Raw genomic sequence first — 15,593 nt, 5'->3', positions numbered from 1 at the left:
GTGGTATGCCGTTGTGAACTTGTGGTTCGTGGAACAGGAACGTACGATATCCTGGACGACGCGAGATAAAAAGTATCGGCCTTGGTCAGTAACGAGCTGTCGAGGAGCACCATGATGCAAAGTGATGTCATGCAGTGGAAAGTCGGCGACATCGGTAGCGCAGCTGGTTGGAAGAGCGCGGGTGATCGCGTAACGTGTCGCGTAGTCGGTCATCACGGCAACCCATTTGTTCCCGGATGCAGAAGTGGGAAATGGCCCGAGAAGGTCGAGCTCTACGCAGTAGAATGGTTCAGCAGGAATTTTAATAGAGGGAAGGAGGCCAGCTGGAAGCGATGTTGGTCGTTTTCGACGTTGACAAAGGTCGCAGCTGGCGACATACTTTTGCACAGAGCGATATAGGCGTGGTCAGAAAAAACGGCGCCAGATGCGATCATAAGTGCGGGTGACTACTGCCCTGTGGCAATATGATTGGGCGATGGATGCGAAAATGCTATATATAGGCCCATGTGCTCAGATTAGGGTGCACGTTAAAGAAGCCCAGGTGGGCGGAGTTTCTGGAACCCTTCACTACGACGTCTCTCCAATAATATGGTGCTCTTGGGACATTAAACCCCTCATATCAATCATAAAATATTATCATAGGGGTTTTACGTCTCAAAAACAATGCTATGGTCACGAGAACCATCGTATAGCGGAGACGGAAATTTCAACCACCTTGGCTTCTTTGACGTGCGTCTAAGCCGAAGCGCGCGGTTCTATGACTGTTCCTGTACATATACGTTTTGCACCTTCTTTTCCGCCTCTGTACGCCCTCAGGTGATAGCGCTTGTGTTTTCTGTCGTTCACGCGACAAGAACCGATTGATGATGTGGGGTGTAACGTCCCAAAACCACCGTATGATTATGAAAGACTAAATTTCCACCACCTGGGTTTTTTCTTTAACGTGCACCAAAATCGGAGCACACGGGCCTACAGCATTTTCGCCTCAATTGAAAGTTCAGCCGCCACAGTCACGGGTCAGCAGCCGAGTACCTTATCCACTAGACCACCACGGCGGTTCCGTGCGACAAGAACTAGGTAGTGATAGCGTACTTTTGGTGCCTATGTCTATCTTGTCTATTCATTAAATAGCATAAATATGATCCCCTCACATTAAACCAGAACGATGTACAACCGCAGGACGTACCCAACCAATTTCATTCAGTTTTTCTTAAGCGAACGAAAACGTACATAATCTACGAACAACAAGTTAGGCGCACATTGTAAGCGTGAAATATTGAGGAGTAATTAAAGTGACAGTCGGTGCACAGTCTTTGAAAGCTCTTACCAGAAACGAGAGACTTAAGTGCCACGTGACGCCCTGTTGGCGCACGTGCAAGCGATTTGCCTAGCACGCTCATCTTATGAGGCATCGTCGGCTCTCGAACGTGACGTTCCACGTGATCGAGCTGCGTCACTCTTTCCCGTTTGAACACTTTTTTTCCCTCAATGTTAACGGTGTTGCAATTTGTCTTGCAATGCCACACATTTTTTTCCTCTAACTCACTTTGTGGCCGCTTAGGCCTCATTATTGTAACGTGCTTTCTTAGTTGCTTGCGATCCATTTAGCGGCTGATGGTTTAATTCTTATTTTTTTCTGTATTGTCATGGCACACCAATCAGTACGAATAATCGTGTGCCCTTGCCATGGAATTGCCATAATATATAGCTGCGGATCTTGCTAAGCAGATTGGTTCGCAGCCTCAACATCAAATGTATTTTTGGTAAATTCTTCAAGTACACTTGGCTTCTACAAATAGGCCCGCTTGCTGAAACGTCGGCTCGACAGAACCCCTGTTTACGGATATTTTTTTTTTCATCGCAAGCTTCCATTTTCTCCTTCCATACGTTTTTTTTTTTTTTGGATAAGCAGTGTGCTCATTTTTTTAAACATTTTAAGTAGGTTATTCGCACAGTGTTAGCCTTTCTTCAACTGCAACTTTAGCGTCATACGCGTCATTTTTTTTAGAGGCTCCCAGACGTCGTGAGACAAAAAACTCTTGCATTTATCATTTTCGACGTGAGCAAATGCTGAAAGCATGCAGGTGCACAGTCAAGCGGACCGCTGCATTCTCATTGCTTGTAAAGCAGTGCACGAGCTCGACGCTCGGATCTGCCACAGCGTTTTCTCGCATATCGGTGCTCTGATAAAATCGCTTAAGCGTTTTGTTTTTCGAACCGGCTCTCTTTTCACATGTGCTTTCCAATGCACACAGCGGCTCCATTGAGACCGCCGTTGGGAGTTTCTTCAATGTTATCGTTATTACAATTTTGCCTTAAGTAAACGGCTGCTAGCCGTATATGCTCTACCACGCGCGCCCCGCCGCGGTAGTCTATAGTAGCTAAGGTACTCGGCTGCTGACCCGCAGGTCGTGGGTTCGAATCCCGGCTGTGGCGGCTGCATTTCCGATGGAGGCGGAAATGTTGTAGGCCCGTGTGCTCAGATCTGGGTGCACGTTAAAGAACTCCAGGTGGTCGAAATTTCCGGAGTTCTCCACTGCAGGGTCCCTCATAATCGTATGGTGGTTTTGGGACGTTAAACCGCACATATCAATCAATCAATCTCTATTACGCTCGTGGCGACGCATCTGTCGTAATACCGCTGCATGCCACACTGAGACACGTCACCCAGCAGCAGCAGTACATTCGGGCTGCGCAGAATATATAGGTTACGGGGGTGTGTACGCGTGGGACGGACAGGTCCATCCATGGTCGTGTCGCGTTGCCGGACGACTCATCGGTGGGCGACGAACGGGAGCCGCCGTCGACTGTGGAGAGGCGGCGACGCCTTTGCTCACAGCGGCGCGCGTCGTCCCTTCATCATGGGCGGCACGGGCGTCTACGACCGACCCTATCTTACATCTAACAACGGAGAGAGACCACACGGGTGTCTTTTGTACGCACGCGGCAAGGCTCCGATGTTTACGGCGGTGCGTTGCAATTTGTTTGTCATCATAACTATATGATGTGTCCAGTTTACCGAAGAACGGTCACCGTTTCAGACTAACCAGAAATGTAAATTGAGCACTGTATACGCGGGAACCGGGGAACGATAGTTACAGCGCTAAACCCCGCTTCAGAAGCCCGGTGCGCACTGAACGGTGGGACACGGTGCGTCACCGGAAGAGCCTTATACCGTGAAGGACAAGATATATGTCACCGAGAACAAGAGAGTCGGTCTTTTGTTCTTGTTGGTAACGGCGAAGAAAAGAAAATGGGGTTGCATAACGCACAAACGTTTCGTGTTGTCCATCTCCATGCCATATTTCTTATACCTAACTTTCGTTCGCTATTCACTCTCTTTACATCATGGACTGCGCTCTATAAAATGTCACAAGGTAGAGACAGCCGTCGAATTCATTTTACGTATATATTTCAAGATCACGACATCATATAATTCATTGCCGAAGAAGAAGGGGGTGCCTTTTTTGTGTTCCTTTTGGCTAAAAAGAAATTTATGAATCGGGCAGCGCATTGAGGGATGCGCACTGTATAAAGTGACGGGAGTTAATGAAACTATTAATGAAACTATTAATGAAACGACGAGTGTTTTCACACTCGTCGTTTGGCTTATAGATGGCGCTGACTGTCACTCCTACTTCTAAATTCACATATAAACCCAAAAAAAGTGGACAGAGGGAAGGCAGCTGTGATAGCTCAGTGGTTAGAGCATCGAACGCGTTATTCGAAGGTCGTAGGTTCGATTCCTGCTCACGGCTGGTAATTTTTTCATCCACTTTTCTTTCTTCTTATTTACATTCAATTGGTTCTAATAACTTCCCCTGTACGTTCCTTGGCATTACTGTCTGTTAGATCTCATATATATATTCGCACGGTTGTAATTTAATGTGCTATCAAGAATGACAGATTGCCTCACCGCGGTGGTCTAGTGGCTAAGGTACTCGGCTGCTGACCCGCAGGTCACGGGGTCGAATCCCGGCTGCGGCGGCTGCATTTCCGATGTAGGCGGAAATGTTGTAGGCCCGTGTGCTCAGATTTGGGTGCACGTTAAAGAACCCCAGGTGGTCGAAATTTCCGGAGCCCTCCAATACGGCGCCTCTCATAATCATATGTTGGGTTTGGGACGTTAAACCCCACATATCATCATCATCATCATCAAGAATTGCAGATTGTGAAGAAAAGTCGTACTTTGTATACGCATCAAACAACAAAAAAAAACAGCTTTTTTTTTCTTTGTATCTTTCGGTGTCCGTGCACGCGCGAGTGTGCCGTCATTACGACACGTTTAACGGAAGCCCACAAACACGGGGCTGAGTGAACTGGAACTGCGAACAGCGGGCCCACTCGGAGTTGGCCATCGCAATGCTGGTGAGTGTCATAATATACGATTGAATTGCCAACTGCGGCACCTAGAGTCATGACAGAATCGCTCGGTGTGTGTTGATGGTGCGGTTAGAAGAAGAAGGCGCATATCAGTGTTGCTAGATTCTGCCGAGAGAACAAGCGAATACTTAGCAGAAAAGAAGCTCGAGAGAAGCGGAAACAACAACTTTTGTCATTCTTTAAAATAGTTTAATTATAATAAAAATAGGTCACTCACACACGAACGGGATTTTCAAAAATAACTGCAACTTTTGTACAGCGAAAACGTGTGCTACTATGAACGAAAGTATAGGAGTTCTTTAGTTGCTTGTATAGGAGTTCTTTACAAGGTAGTCTACATTTGGTTGGAGGCTCGTTTGCCTATGCATACGTGACTGTCACACACTTCGGGTGAGGCCCCGCCGATCTAACATCGACGTGTGGCAGACGCAGGCTTCCACTTTACGCTTCGGCCTGCGACGCCTGAAAGGCCTCGAAGTGGTGCATCTCAAATTTATTTGCAGGTCATTCGACCCATGCGGAGTTGCACGCGTGGTGATGTATGGGCCTGACCGACGCACTCGTAGAGCAGACACGGAAATTTCATAAAAGCGAACACACATTTAATTAGAACAAGGGCAATGGCAAGGAGCTTACGAAAAATAATAGAGAAAAAACACTAATACGCGATGAAAGAACTACTACAAGAGGTACAAACAGAACATAAATGCGTGAAATGTCAATATTGACATGATGAAACAACAGGAGATACCAACAAAGTTTACGAGAAAAATCTCAGGCTCGCGTTTCGAAACGTCTACGTGCGGCGCAGTGCACACAACTACACTTATCGGAAATCTGGGTAAAATAAAATAACAATTGAAAAAAATTCACAAGTTTCATACGGACCAGGCCAGCTCTTGGTACACGTAGGGGAGTTGACGGGGTGCCGCTGAAGATCTCGCCAGATTAGTAGACGATGAGGGTGCCCAGTATTGCAGCCGTCTCAATACTTTGCGCGGGTAACTCCATGCTCGTCGTTAACGCGAGCCTTGCGACACCGACGACCGCACTGCTTGCACGTCAACTGCTGATTTTGAAGCAGTCCAAACTTTTTTTTTTGCGCCGTATGCGTGCTTCCGTCCCCCCTCGTGGTCATTTTCCATTCCTCCAACACAAGGGTGCCCCTTTCGGTACAGGTAGGGTGGCTCGCCACCCTAGTACAGGTGCAGGCAAGACGCGGTGGCGCCGTTGCTCGGTGGTTAGTCGCCGGATGTCGTTCTACCAACACAAAAGCACCCTTCCTTGGACGATGGGGCGGGCGGGCGAGACGAAAATTGCAGTTGTTTGTGACAGTGACACACCTGTCCTGTCACACAGGGCAACTAAAGTACACTTTCAGGGAGTGAAATTCATTGCTAGTGTCATTCGCGTACTGCCACACGGGAGCGTATGTTGAACTTCAGCACTCAGTTACTCAAAGTCAACAAACTCACAATTCTGAAACGACAAATGCGCACTGGTGAATGCCAATAAATCCCCCCCCCCCCCCTCCGAAAAAAAAAAGCGCCACAAGCAACTATAAAACTCTTCAAGCGACTAGGCGAAAAATGAAGCGACAATCCGCTTATTATAAGCGGAACTGGCAACTCTGGCGACAACTTTCTGTGGCAATGAAGGGAAGGTTACGTGGGCAGCTCTACTGCTTCTGTACTCCTCTGCGAAGTGGTCCGGTTCGGCTCGTGTTTCGAATGACAGCCGCGGTCGTGTAGTGCCACTGGACAAAATTGGACACGCCTGCTTACACAGCCATTTGTGAGAAAAATTCTACAAGAGCTCCTTCAGTGAGTCGTTGGAATAGCTGGAGGGCGACGCACGCTCACCTAAAGACGAAGAGTGTATTTTTGACTGTCAGTTGCACGTAAAACGTGCGACATTTTCCGACGCGCAAAAAAACGCGAAATCACTCTTGTGAAAGCAACAAAAAATAATGGTATCTCCTCGGTACGTGCAGCGTCTCTTTATAAACAGCGTCTAGTAGAGAATACTGCAGTTCTTTTTCATTACTTTCACGCGGAAAACACGGACGCATTTGCGGCACTATATTTTACAGCAGTGGCACACGCCCACTTTGGCTGCGTAGCCTTCCGCCTCATTGCCACAGAAAGTTGCCCCAGAGCACGGAGGAAGGAAAGGTCCTTCCTCTGTGCCCCAGAGTATAAGGTCCGTTCGATTCGCCTGCACCACGTGAACCAGTTCACGAGGTGCTGCACCTTGCCATTCGTTTCAGCGGTGCAGCATTGACGACCGCTGAACCCTGCCATTCGTTTCGAAAGGTGCAGGATAGGTGCAGCACCGGTTCATGATTTTCCTGCACCTCCTTCGCTGACGGTGCCGGCTTGGTGCAGGCGCGCGTGCAGCTGAGCAGACGACGCAGCACTTAGACGTAGGTGGCTTAGGCGCCGTACCCACCTCTACAAATGCGGTGTGTTTTGCCAAGATGTTTGCGCCTCATAAACTGTCCGCATGTTCGATTTGCCATCGGTAAGTGTTTGCTGAATGGTGTAAATTAAGCGAAAAGAAATAAGGCCTGCACCTTGTCGGCACATCGTCATTCGTTTCTGGTGTCGTGCTGTGCCTGCACCGCTGAACTCACGCTGCACAATTTCTGAACTTCGCGTGCACAGCCGTGAATTGGTTCCGACCGGTGCAGGTGAATCGAACGGACCTATAATTTCTGCAGAGCACGGTGCAGCACCTTGGTGTGTTCGGTCAATGCCTCCTAGATTTCCCGTGCCTGCCGGATTATCGGCGGTCACTAGGGAAGCGGTGGTCGTCAGAACTATGGTGGTGGCGCCACTCCAGTAGTGGTGTCTTAAAATCACGGAGGAAGTGCTTAAAATAGGTTTTTGTATTTTTAGAGCTTATATGCAACAAAAATAACGTGAAAAGATTTTAAAAAGCGTAAACGTAATTATAATTAACCCTACGTAAGTGACGCCGTCATTCAGCAAGCAACTTTTTTAATACAACGCATCCTCTGAAATTAGTAGCAAATGCCAAAACTTTTAATCTCAAAGGCCAAGTACAAAAAACACTTATTCCTACGTAGGCAGCGCCGCCATTGATGACCGGCGTTTCGCGCTCAATCGGCAGGCACAAGAAATCTAGGAGGCATTGGTTCGGTGTTACAAGCATCAGTGTTTGTGTGTATTTGGAGCGATGAGTGCGAGCGTGAATTTCTGTGCGCCGCAGCGTGCAACTGCAACGGCCGGTCGCGCAAGTGCTACTTCGATCAGGAGCTCTTCGAGCGCACGGGTCATGGCGGCCACTGCGTCAACTGCTCGGACAACACGGACGGTCCGAACTGCGAGCGCTGCCGCGAGAACTACTACCAGAACAGTGACGGCCGCTGCATACCATGCGAGTGTGACCCTGTCGGTGAGTACTCCCGTATATTTTATGCACCTGCATCGCTACGTGTACAGAACTGCTCACAGCTTAACCGGAGTCACTCGTTTTCGTGGACTTTTTTGCCTTAAGGTCAAACCTCATAAACGTGAAAATGCACGTGACAGCGACGAGCAATTCTATGAGCTACGAAACAGGGTGTTCGCGCGACCTGTCGTGTGGTAGTTTTCGCGCGATCACTCGGTTCTCCACATTTGAAAACCGTCGCCCATCACCCGGAAGAGTTGTGCTATAAAAGTGCCGGAACCGGATGTACAGTATGGTCCACTCTTAGTGGGAACACGGCAACGCTTGGCTGGCGGCCCGCGTGGCGTAAACTGGCGGCGAGATTTGCTAACACAGCGCATGCGCATAGACGCGAAAGGGTGGGGCTTGCCGCCTTTCGTCTGCTACTTTCCGCTCCGGCGCTTGCAGTGCGCTGGATACCGCGTTCACTTTTCCGCGATGCGATTCATGTCCCCACTACTGTCGCTGCTCCTCCCCGGGTAATCAGCGTGCAGAAAAAAAGTGCTGTTCGTTTGTTGTGCTTTCTGAGCAGCTTTGTTGCGATTCCATTCATGGCCACAGCATCCAATTTGAGAATTCATGCAAAATGCAAAAAAAAGCCATGTGCCTATAGTATTTCGAAAAACGTTAAAAAAAACACGTGTTTGAAAATACTTCTATATGTATCCCACTATGACGAGACACAAAATTATATACTTATTGTGGATTGCAGTATCCAGCAAATCTTAGTTATAACTCGCGTTACATTTCGTTTTCTTCGTTGAAGCGAAAATGCTAGAAACTCCTTATTTGAAATATGTGATAGCATTCACTTTTCCGAGAATCATTGCGTTTCACCAATACGTGCGCTGAAAAACGGTGTACGTAGAACACCATGGAGTAAACAAAGAAATTTTATTTCTAAAACCTTTGTGACAGACAGGTCGAGTGAGGTCAGATGTGTAGCGTCGAAACATTCAGATCTGTAGCCTCTAAACACAAAATAAAATGCAGATCTGTGTAAGCAAGTTAGGACTACGCATTACATAACTAGGCACCGAAACATTTTTCGTAATGCTGATGATTACGCTGGTAATGAGAAAGTTGCCTTTTCGCGATGGAAGTGACAGCACGCTGGCTCTATTCTTTGGTGTACAGCTCGACTGTTCGAAGCCTTTCGTCCTCAGGTACTCTAGCTATGCCGCTTCTAAGAACTAGCTCTGCCAAAAATGCGATCAGCGAGTAAATACGCCCCCAGCTGTGGAATACTGTGAAAGTGATAACACAGCCCATCACTCGCGTAGCCTGGTGTTTGTTCTTTCCAAACGTAAGCTTAAGCGAATTGTAAGCTTTCCAAACGCTGTTTGAACCAGCCAGCCGCTTTTGATAAAAAACATGGAAATCGATCGTCGATGAAGCGAGCACAGCAATCTTGTCGCGGGCGCGCGCCGAACATAGGGCGGGGAACAAGCAGATGATGCGGGCAAGCACCACCCTTGCGATTCAGCGCGCATGCTCCGCATTTCCAAATCTCGCCATCAGTTGGCGCTCCGCGGACCGGCGGCCACGCACTCGCGTGTTCCCCCTAACAGTGGATCATACTGTACATGACTGACGTACTGCTGGTTCTCACCATGTACCACGAAACCACCACTTGATCTCACGTGTGCACAACGAAGAAATAACGTAGTTTTTATGCACGTTCATATAAAAGAAGTGCTGCAATGCAATAATAAACCACTTCCTTTCCATTATACAACACATTTATTTTTACATTGCACATTGCCAACTAAGCGAAATTTTCCGTACGAGTAGACGGCCTCATTCCAGCAACAGTGCAGTTCGCTCGCCGAAGCCGTCGCGTGGATGAGGTTTGCCTGCACAAGCGACTGTTTGTGCAAAGGCAATCTACGTCGCGTCGCTGTCGCGAGCATTTTCGCGGTTATGGGGTTTGGCCCTTATTCTGTGCTTACTGATTGGTGACGATGTATAGCGAAGCGCGCGAACATAGGAGAAAAGACCGACCAAAAAGAGAGTCGCCCCCCCCCCCCCCCCACTTTTTTCTTTTACCACATCGTTCGTTTTTGTTCCTGCGTTCGTTTTTGTTCCTGGGTTCGCAGGCTGTGCCATACTCCATCGTGGACCAAAACCCCAAGCTATTGCTCCTACATTTACCGGGTTTATTACTATCATCTTGTCGTGTACACATATTGCCACTTTCAAAATTACATACCTCATTTTGGACCATTTCTTTGCCATTTCTGCTGTCGCTCTTTCGTGTTAGCTGTTGCTTAGATGAGAGCCTACACTAATTTAAAAATATGAAGAAATGAAATATGCCAAAGCATGTCAACTGCAAATTGTTTTACATAAATCTGTCTTTGGTTTTGTCGCGTTGTGTTACACAAAGAGAACCAAATTTTCTAAATTTTTCTGGCGTGAACACATGCCTTCAGAAAAATAAGCCATTCTTTCATTAGTTTCATAGTATACTAGCAGCACAATCCGGAAGCGCATATGCAGTAATGCTTTTGCGTTGCGCTGTCGTTTAATCACGTTAAATACTAAGGTCGCTCTAAACTAAACTTTAACGTACTACAAAGCTTGAGTGTAACCTTACCAGTCGGACAGCATTGCATATACTTCTAAAAAAAAAAATGACCGCCCTCTCATATTGACAATAAGCACTGCACTCTTATTTTATTGCTTTCCTAAGACACGCGTATTGGTGTGAAATGTCCTGAGAAATGGAGGCATTGTGTGTGGCTTATAATAATTAAAACACATGGTAGTAATAATTAAGGACATAGTTAAATTATATGTCATTTAAGCTGTGCTCATGATGTTTTAGGTACAGGCCAATGCGTGATCGCTTAGCACTGGTGCGCATAATAAAATGATGTATCCTATGTGTTAACCTCGGAGAGCATTCGAAATTGTGCCCATAAATGGCACTTAGTTCGCATTTTTGGTTGTCATATAAACTTTTCATGCATCTTTTTTTAATAGTCCTAAGGTGTTGAAAACATTGAAAGCACATAATCATTACGGCACGGACTTTTAGTTAAAACATTTTTAGCCCCTTTGCACCAATAAAAAAGAGTGGGATGAAATTGGTGAAATACCTCGGAACTGAAATATCATTTATAAACGCGATAGTAAATCATTTTTAACGTGTCTAGGGTACATGATCTTATCTTGCACACCAGTGGTAAGGGATCACGCATCAGCCTATACTTGTAACATTACAAAAACAGCTTAGATCCAATATACAATAATTAGGCCGTTAATTACTAAGACCATGCATAATAGTTGTGATAGGCCACACACAGCGCCTCTTTGCTGTATTGCACGCCATCGACTGCATTTTAAATTTGCCCCTTGGGACAAATAAACGTTTCAATATAACCTGCCCTTTGATGGTACAAGGGGAAGATACTGTGCCATAAAGAAAGCACTACTGTTTCATGTTGGTGGTAAATACAGCAGTATTAGTTGAAAAAAAGTGACAAGGATATCTATGACACGCATTATTCGCTGCCGAAAAGCCCCATTGGAACCTCGCTCTTACGTGCTATACAGTAAAGATGAGTTAAAGGCAGGCTTCCTATTACCTAGTGGTTGCTAAGTTGTAAAATATTTTCCTCCCTTGAAACGAAATCTACTCTTCTGAAACTTTATTATTATCTTGCAGACAAATTATGTGATTCAACAATATAAAATCTATATTTTTACTTGGATTGCTACATCGCGAAAATCAAGCCGCAATATGAGTAAAAATGCTCTTTTTCCCAACTTACCACAATATTGTGCCAATATTTTTGCTTCTTTAGCTCCCGAAGTATTTTATTCATATAATACAGTGCTATATAAAAAATAAATACCAAATATTTTAGTGGCTAAAAGCCGTGCTATTTATAAAAATGCTAAACACGCAGCAAATTTCAATTTTTGACAAACCGAAAATTAAAGAAAATAAAACAAAATTGAATAAACTATCACAGTGATGAAAGAGTATCGCCTTGAAAAAATAGTGAAAGTTGTTTCGTAATAATTACTCAAACCAGTAATATAAAAGCTATTTAGCACGACACAGTTTTCCTTGGCTATCCGAAATTCGAAGTGCCCTCTAGCCAACACAAGATTTTTTTATGAAATATAACGGCTCAAACTACTTCTCACAGTCACCTATATCTCCACGATTTTGTTCAAGATGGTCGAAAATTTTCCGGGTAAACTTGACACACACACACACGCGCGCACGCACACACACACACACACGCGCACACACACACACACACACACACACACACACACACACACACACACACACACATTAGTAGAGACCCCTAAAAGAAATATAACTTTTAAACTTGTTAGGTTGAAAAAATCTTTTTTTAATTATATACATGTCTTTTGTTATGTGCACTTTCAAACTGGCTTCAGCTGTAAATTTGCAGGATTTCGGCACTTGTGTATGTGGCGCCGTCTCCCAGTGGCAACAACGCCGACCTGCCATTACTCAATAAGAAATAGGCAAAAAAGAAAACCATATCTTTTAAAATATGCTATTAATTAAAAACGACTGTGGGATCTATTCAGCATAGACATACTGAAACACTTTGGAGGATTTGCAGCATCACACTGCACAGCGAGTGGCCCTCCAAGACACTTGAACACCACCCATTGTAAATAAATGGGGCCCCATTGTAAAATAATAAACACTCTGGGAAGCCACGCGGTTTGTAGTGTGAAACTGTAATTTGAACAAGATGTCTAATGAAGTATCTGCTATGTAGAACCGGTAGTAATTTTTGATAACTAGCTTTTTTCGTTACATATAGTTATCTCCCTTAATTCAATATTTCCCTTTCAGTAACAGCAGGCCGCCGCTGTCACTGACGAAAGATCTCGCTATATCGCTACGTGCAAATGTGTACAAATCTTGGTCAAGCGCCGACGTGTTTTGCTCATCATCGTTTTTTGATGGTCGCTTAATTTCCAATGGTCGGCTGTGTAGGCTCCCGGATGCTCCAGTGCAACAGTAAGGGCCAGTGTCCTTGCAAGCCGGGCGTCGAAGGGCATCGTTGTGACCGATGTGCTCCAAACTTCTACGATTTCTCTGAGCAAGGATGCAGGTAAGGCGGCAAGACACTCGTCGTGCATAGCTTGCAATTTGGAAAGTGCGCGTGCATTTCACGGCATTCTTGGCCAACATCTCTCTCGCTGCAACAGTGGCCACAATTTCGGCCCCAGGAATAAAAGATAGGCCATTATAATAGCCGCCATGGATGTTGTGCTGTTTGCAAAAAGCTGAAAGAAAAAAGGTGTTCATCAAATTGTGCATTTTCTTCTATCTTGTGAGTTGAAGCAATCAAAGTACCAATTTGAAACCTTTGCGAAACAGATGAAACAGATGATTTTGCAGTTTTTCCTAGCGCATAGAAAACAACATGATACCTTTTTACGTCTGTGTTAGTAAGTCAGAGAAATGTTTCAATGCAAGCTCGTTCGTGTTAATCCATAGATGAAGATACAGGGCTAATATAAACACAGAGAAGTAAACATCATGTGCCCGCTCTGTTCGAGGTTTCTTTTTTGTGTCTGAATTAGCACTGTGTTTTCGTCGACGGGTAAGTCTGAGCTACAACAGGGTATACAAATGGGTTGTAATGTATAGGCTCCTTCGCTAAGCAGAGAATCGCAGCGTGGTGTGATCACACCTGCAAAGTCTGTTTTACATGCGAGCAACTGTGCGGCGGTGGTCGAGCAGCGTTGCAACTATAGTCGGTGAATCTTTTTAATAAATAATGTTCATTCGTTCACCGATATGGCCATTAAATAATTAATGAAACGTTCGTCGATTAATTCGATTATTCGTCACTTTCTGACAGGTGCTATCAAAACAAGTCACAGCTTTGCTACAAAGTCGAAGCAATGAACGCAATGGCAACAAATTGGTAGGTGACGCAGAGAATGGCAAGCAGATCGAAACGTGTCCCGCGTTTCTCACGCACAAATAACGCACTAAACGTATTCACAAGTACAGATTAACGCAATTAACGCTGTATCTGAAAAGCGTGCTTTTTTTTTGCAAACGGAGACTGTGAAACAATTGCAGTGACTTTTGCGCGCCCGGTAACTACAACAGAATTGCTCCAGTGAAAGCCAAAGGGCAGCCAAGACGTACGATCCTCGCCACCAACAGATAGATATAAGGGTGCGAGACTGAGCGTCCACCCCTCCTCTTCGCGGGGCAAAATACGCGTGGGAGATAAGAGCGCGCACTGCGGCGTTGTGACGATGTGGCGACGCAGGCTCAATGCGCCATCTGGCAGGTAATGCTGCAAACACGATAGTCTCCCCCGAGATGCCCATCACCAGCATTAAATGGCAGACATAAATAGCTTGCCGTTTGAGCTTGAGGGAGGTGCTCCTCCATGGCTTATTATCAATGGTTAACGCCTCACACTCACGTTTGAGAGGTCCAAAGTTCGATTCCGTGCGCCGGAGTCATTTTCTGTTTTTTTTTTCTTACGTTTTTATATATACAGCATGCCCCAGCTATCTTTAGCCAGAGTTTAAAAATATGCTGAAACACGCAATTACGACGTGATCAAATGCATGTTGCTGACCGTTGCCTGGAGTTTGACTACTTTTGGTGTTCTGAAATATTGTTTAATTGTGCCACCACGGCACCTCAACTATATTTTGTTAATACTATATATTATAACGGGGAATTGCTAGTGAAAGGATAAACATACGGTATAAAACTTAGCAAGGCCTGGAAATAACGGATCAAATAACGTTTCCTTTGGCCACGCTGTGTCTCAACACTAGAACTGGTGTTTGGTTGACAACTAGCCCGCACGGCTAGCTCCCATGCTCTTCCATCAATTACGCACCTATTCAAAAAAAGGTCAGCATGGCAGCAAACTAGCCAAAAACTTGAGTGACCGCAACATTAGCACGCGTGAATAGTCGCTCAGAATCGGCAAATGGTCGTGCTATCGACAACGCACAAGATGGCTGTACGCACGGAAGGGTGTAGGAAGAGAGAAGGCGCCAACTAAGTTTTCAGCTTCTTTCATTATTTTACAAGAAGCATACGTATAGCTCACGTACTGCACTTGAAATAATTACTAGACGCCTTTGAGCCGCTAGGCGTACAACTACAGACCGGCAATTTCTTCACGGAAATCCCTAAACTATTTGACATTGAAATTAGGAGTCTAGAGTTTGCTATGCGATAGAACTTGCAGTGGAATTTGGACTATTTGAAGTATTCAAACTTTTCTGAGACAATTACATCCCACGTCCAATTGGCGTTGGCCCCTTCTTATTGTTACGAGAAGAAACTGGGCCCACGATTGCAGAGTTGGTGTATTCACAGTGATTGCAGAGGTTTTTCAGGCAGAGATAAGTCCCATCGGCTTGCCTACGGAGCTGCCTTTGGAGCTCCGCTACCACTGTAAGTGCACAGACTCACAAAAAGCGATAGTCTGAACCTACGAGACAGAGGCAGGGCTTCAATTAATGCCGTTTCCGACCAGAAAGTTAAAAAATTGGATGAAAATCATCAGCATTCTTAATTTCAGATATTTTTATACACCGATATTTACAGGGCAGCCTGGAAACTCTGAATTCAAAGCACTCATGCCCTTGTCTACCAAATCAGTTGAGCCTCCTTAGAAGTTGAAGAAGGGAGAGGTTGAAAAAATGGCATCTTTTTGTTCAACATGAAAAGCATCGTGACACCACACTGATCGCATCAA

At 45.5% G+C, this 15,593-nt stretch overlaps 1 protein-coding gene across 3 annotated transcripts in view; it reads left to right on the top strand.

The window, feature by feature from the left end:
- LanB2 (laminin subunit gamma-1) overlaps positions 1-15,593 on the top strand; it is a 205,255-nt gene that overhangs the window by 131,303 nt on the left and 58,359 nt on the right. For all 3 annotated transcript variants that reach the window (XM_037413277.2, XM_037413276.2, XM_037413278.2), the window contains 2 exons: positions 7,618-7,803; positions 12,839-12,956. In XM_037413277.2, the coding sequence (XP_037269174.2) occupies positions 7,618-7,803; positions 12,839-12,956 (304 nt within the window). The remainder of the gene's footprint in view (positions 1-7,617; positions 7,804-12,838; positions 12,957-15,593) is intronic.

This window comes from Rhipicephalus microplus, chromosome X (genome assembly GCF_043290135.1).
Source record: "Rhipicephalus microplus isolate Deutch F79 chromosome X, USDA_Rmic, whole genome shotgun sequence".
In the NCBI taxonomy this organism is placed as follows: domain Eukaryota; kingdom Metazoa; phylum Arthropoda; class Arachnida; order Ixodida; family Ixodidae; genus Rhipicephalus; species Rhipicephalus microplus.
The sequence above is the reverse complement of the archived record's forward strand: the minus strand, read 5'-3'. Positions and strand labels throughout refer to the sequence as shown.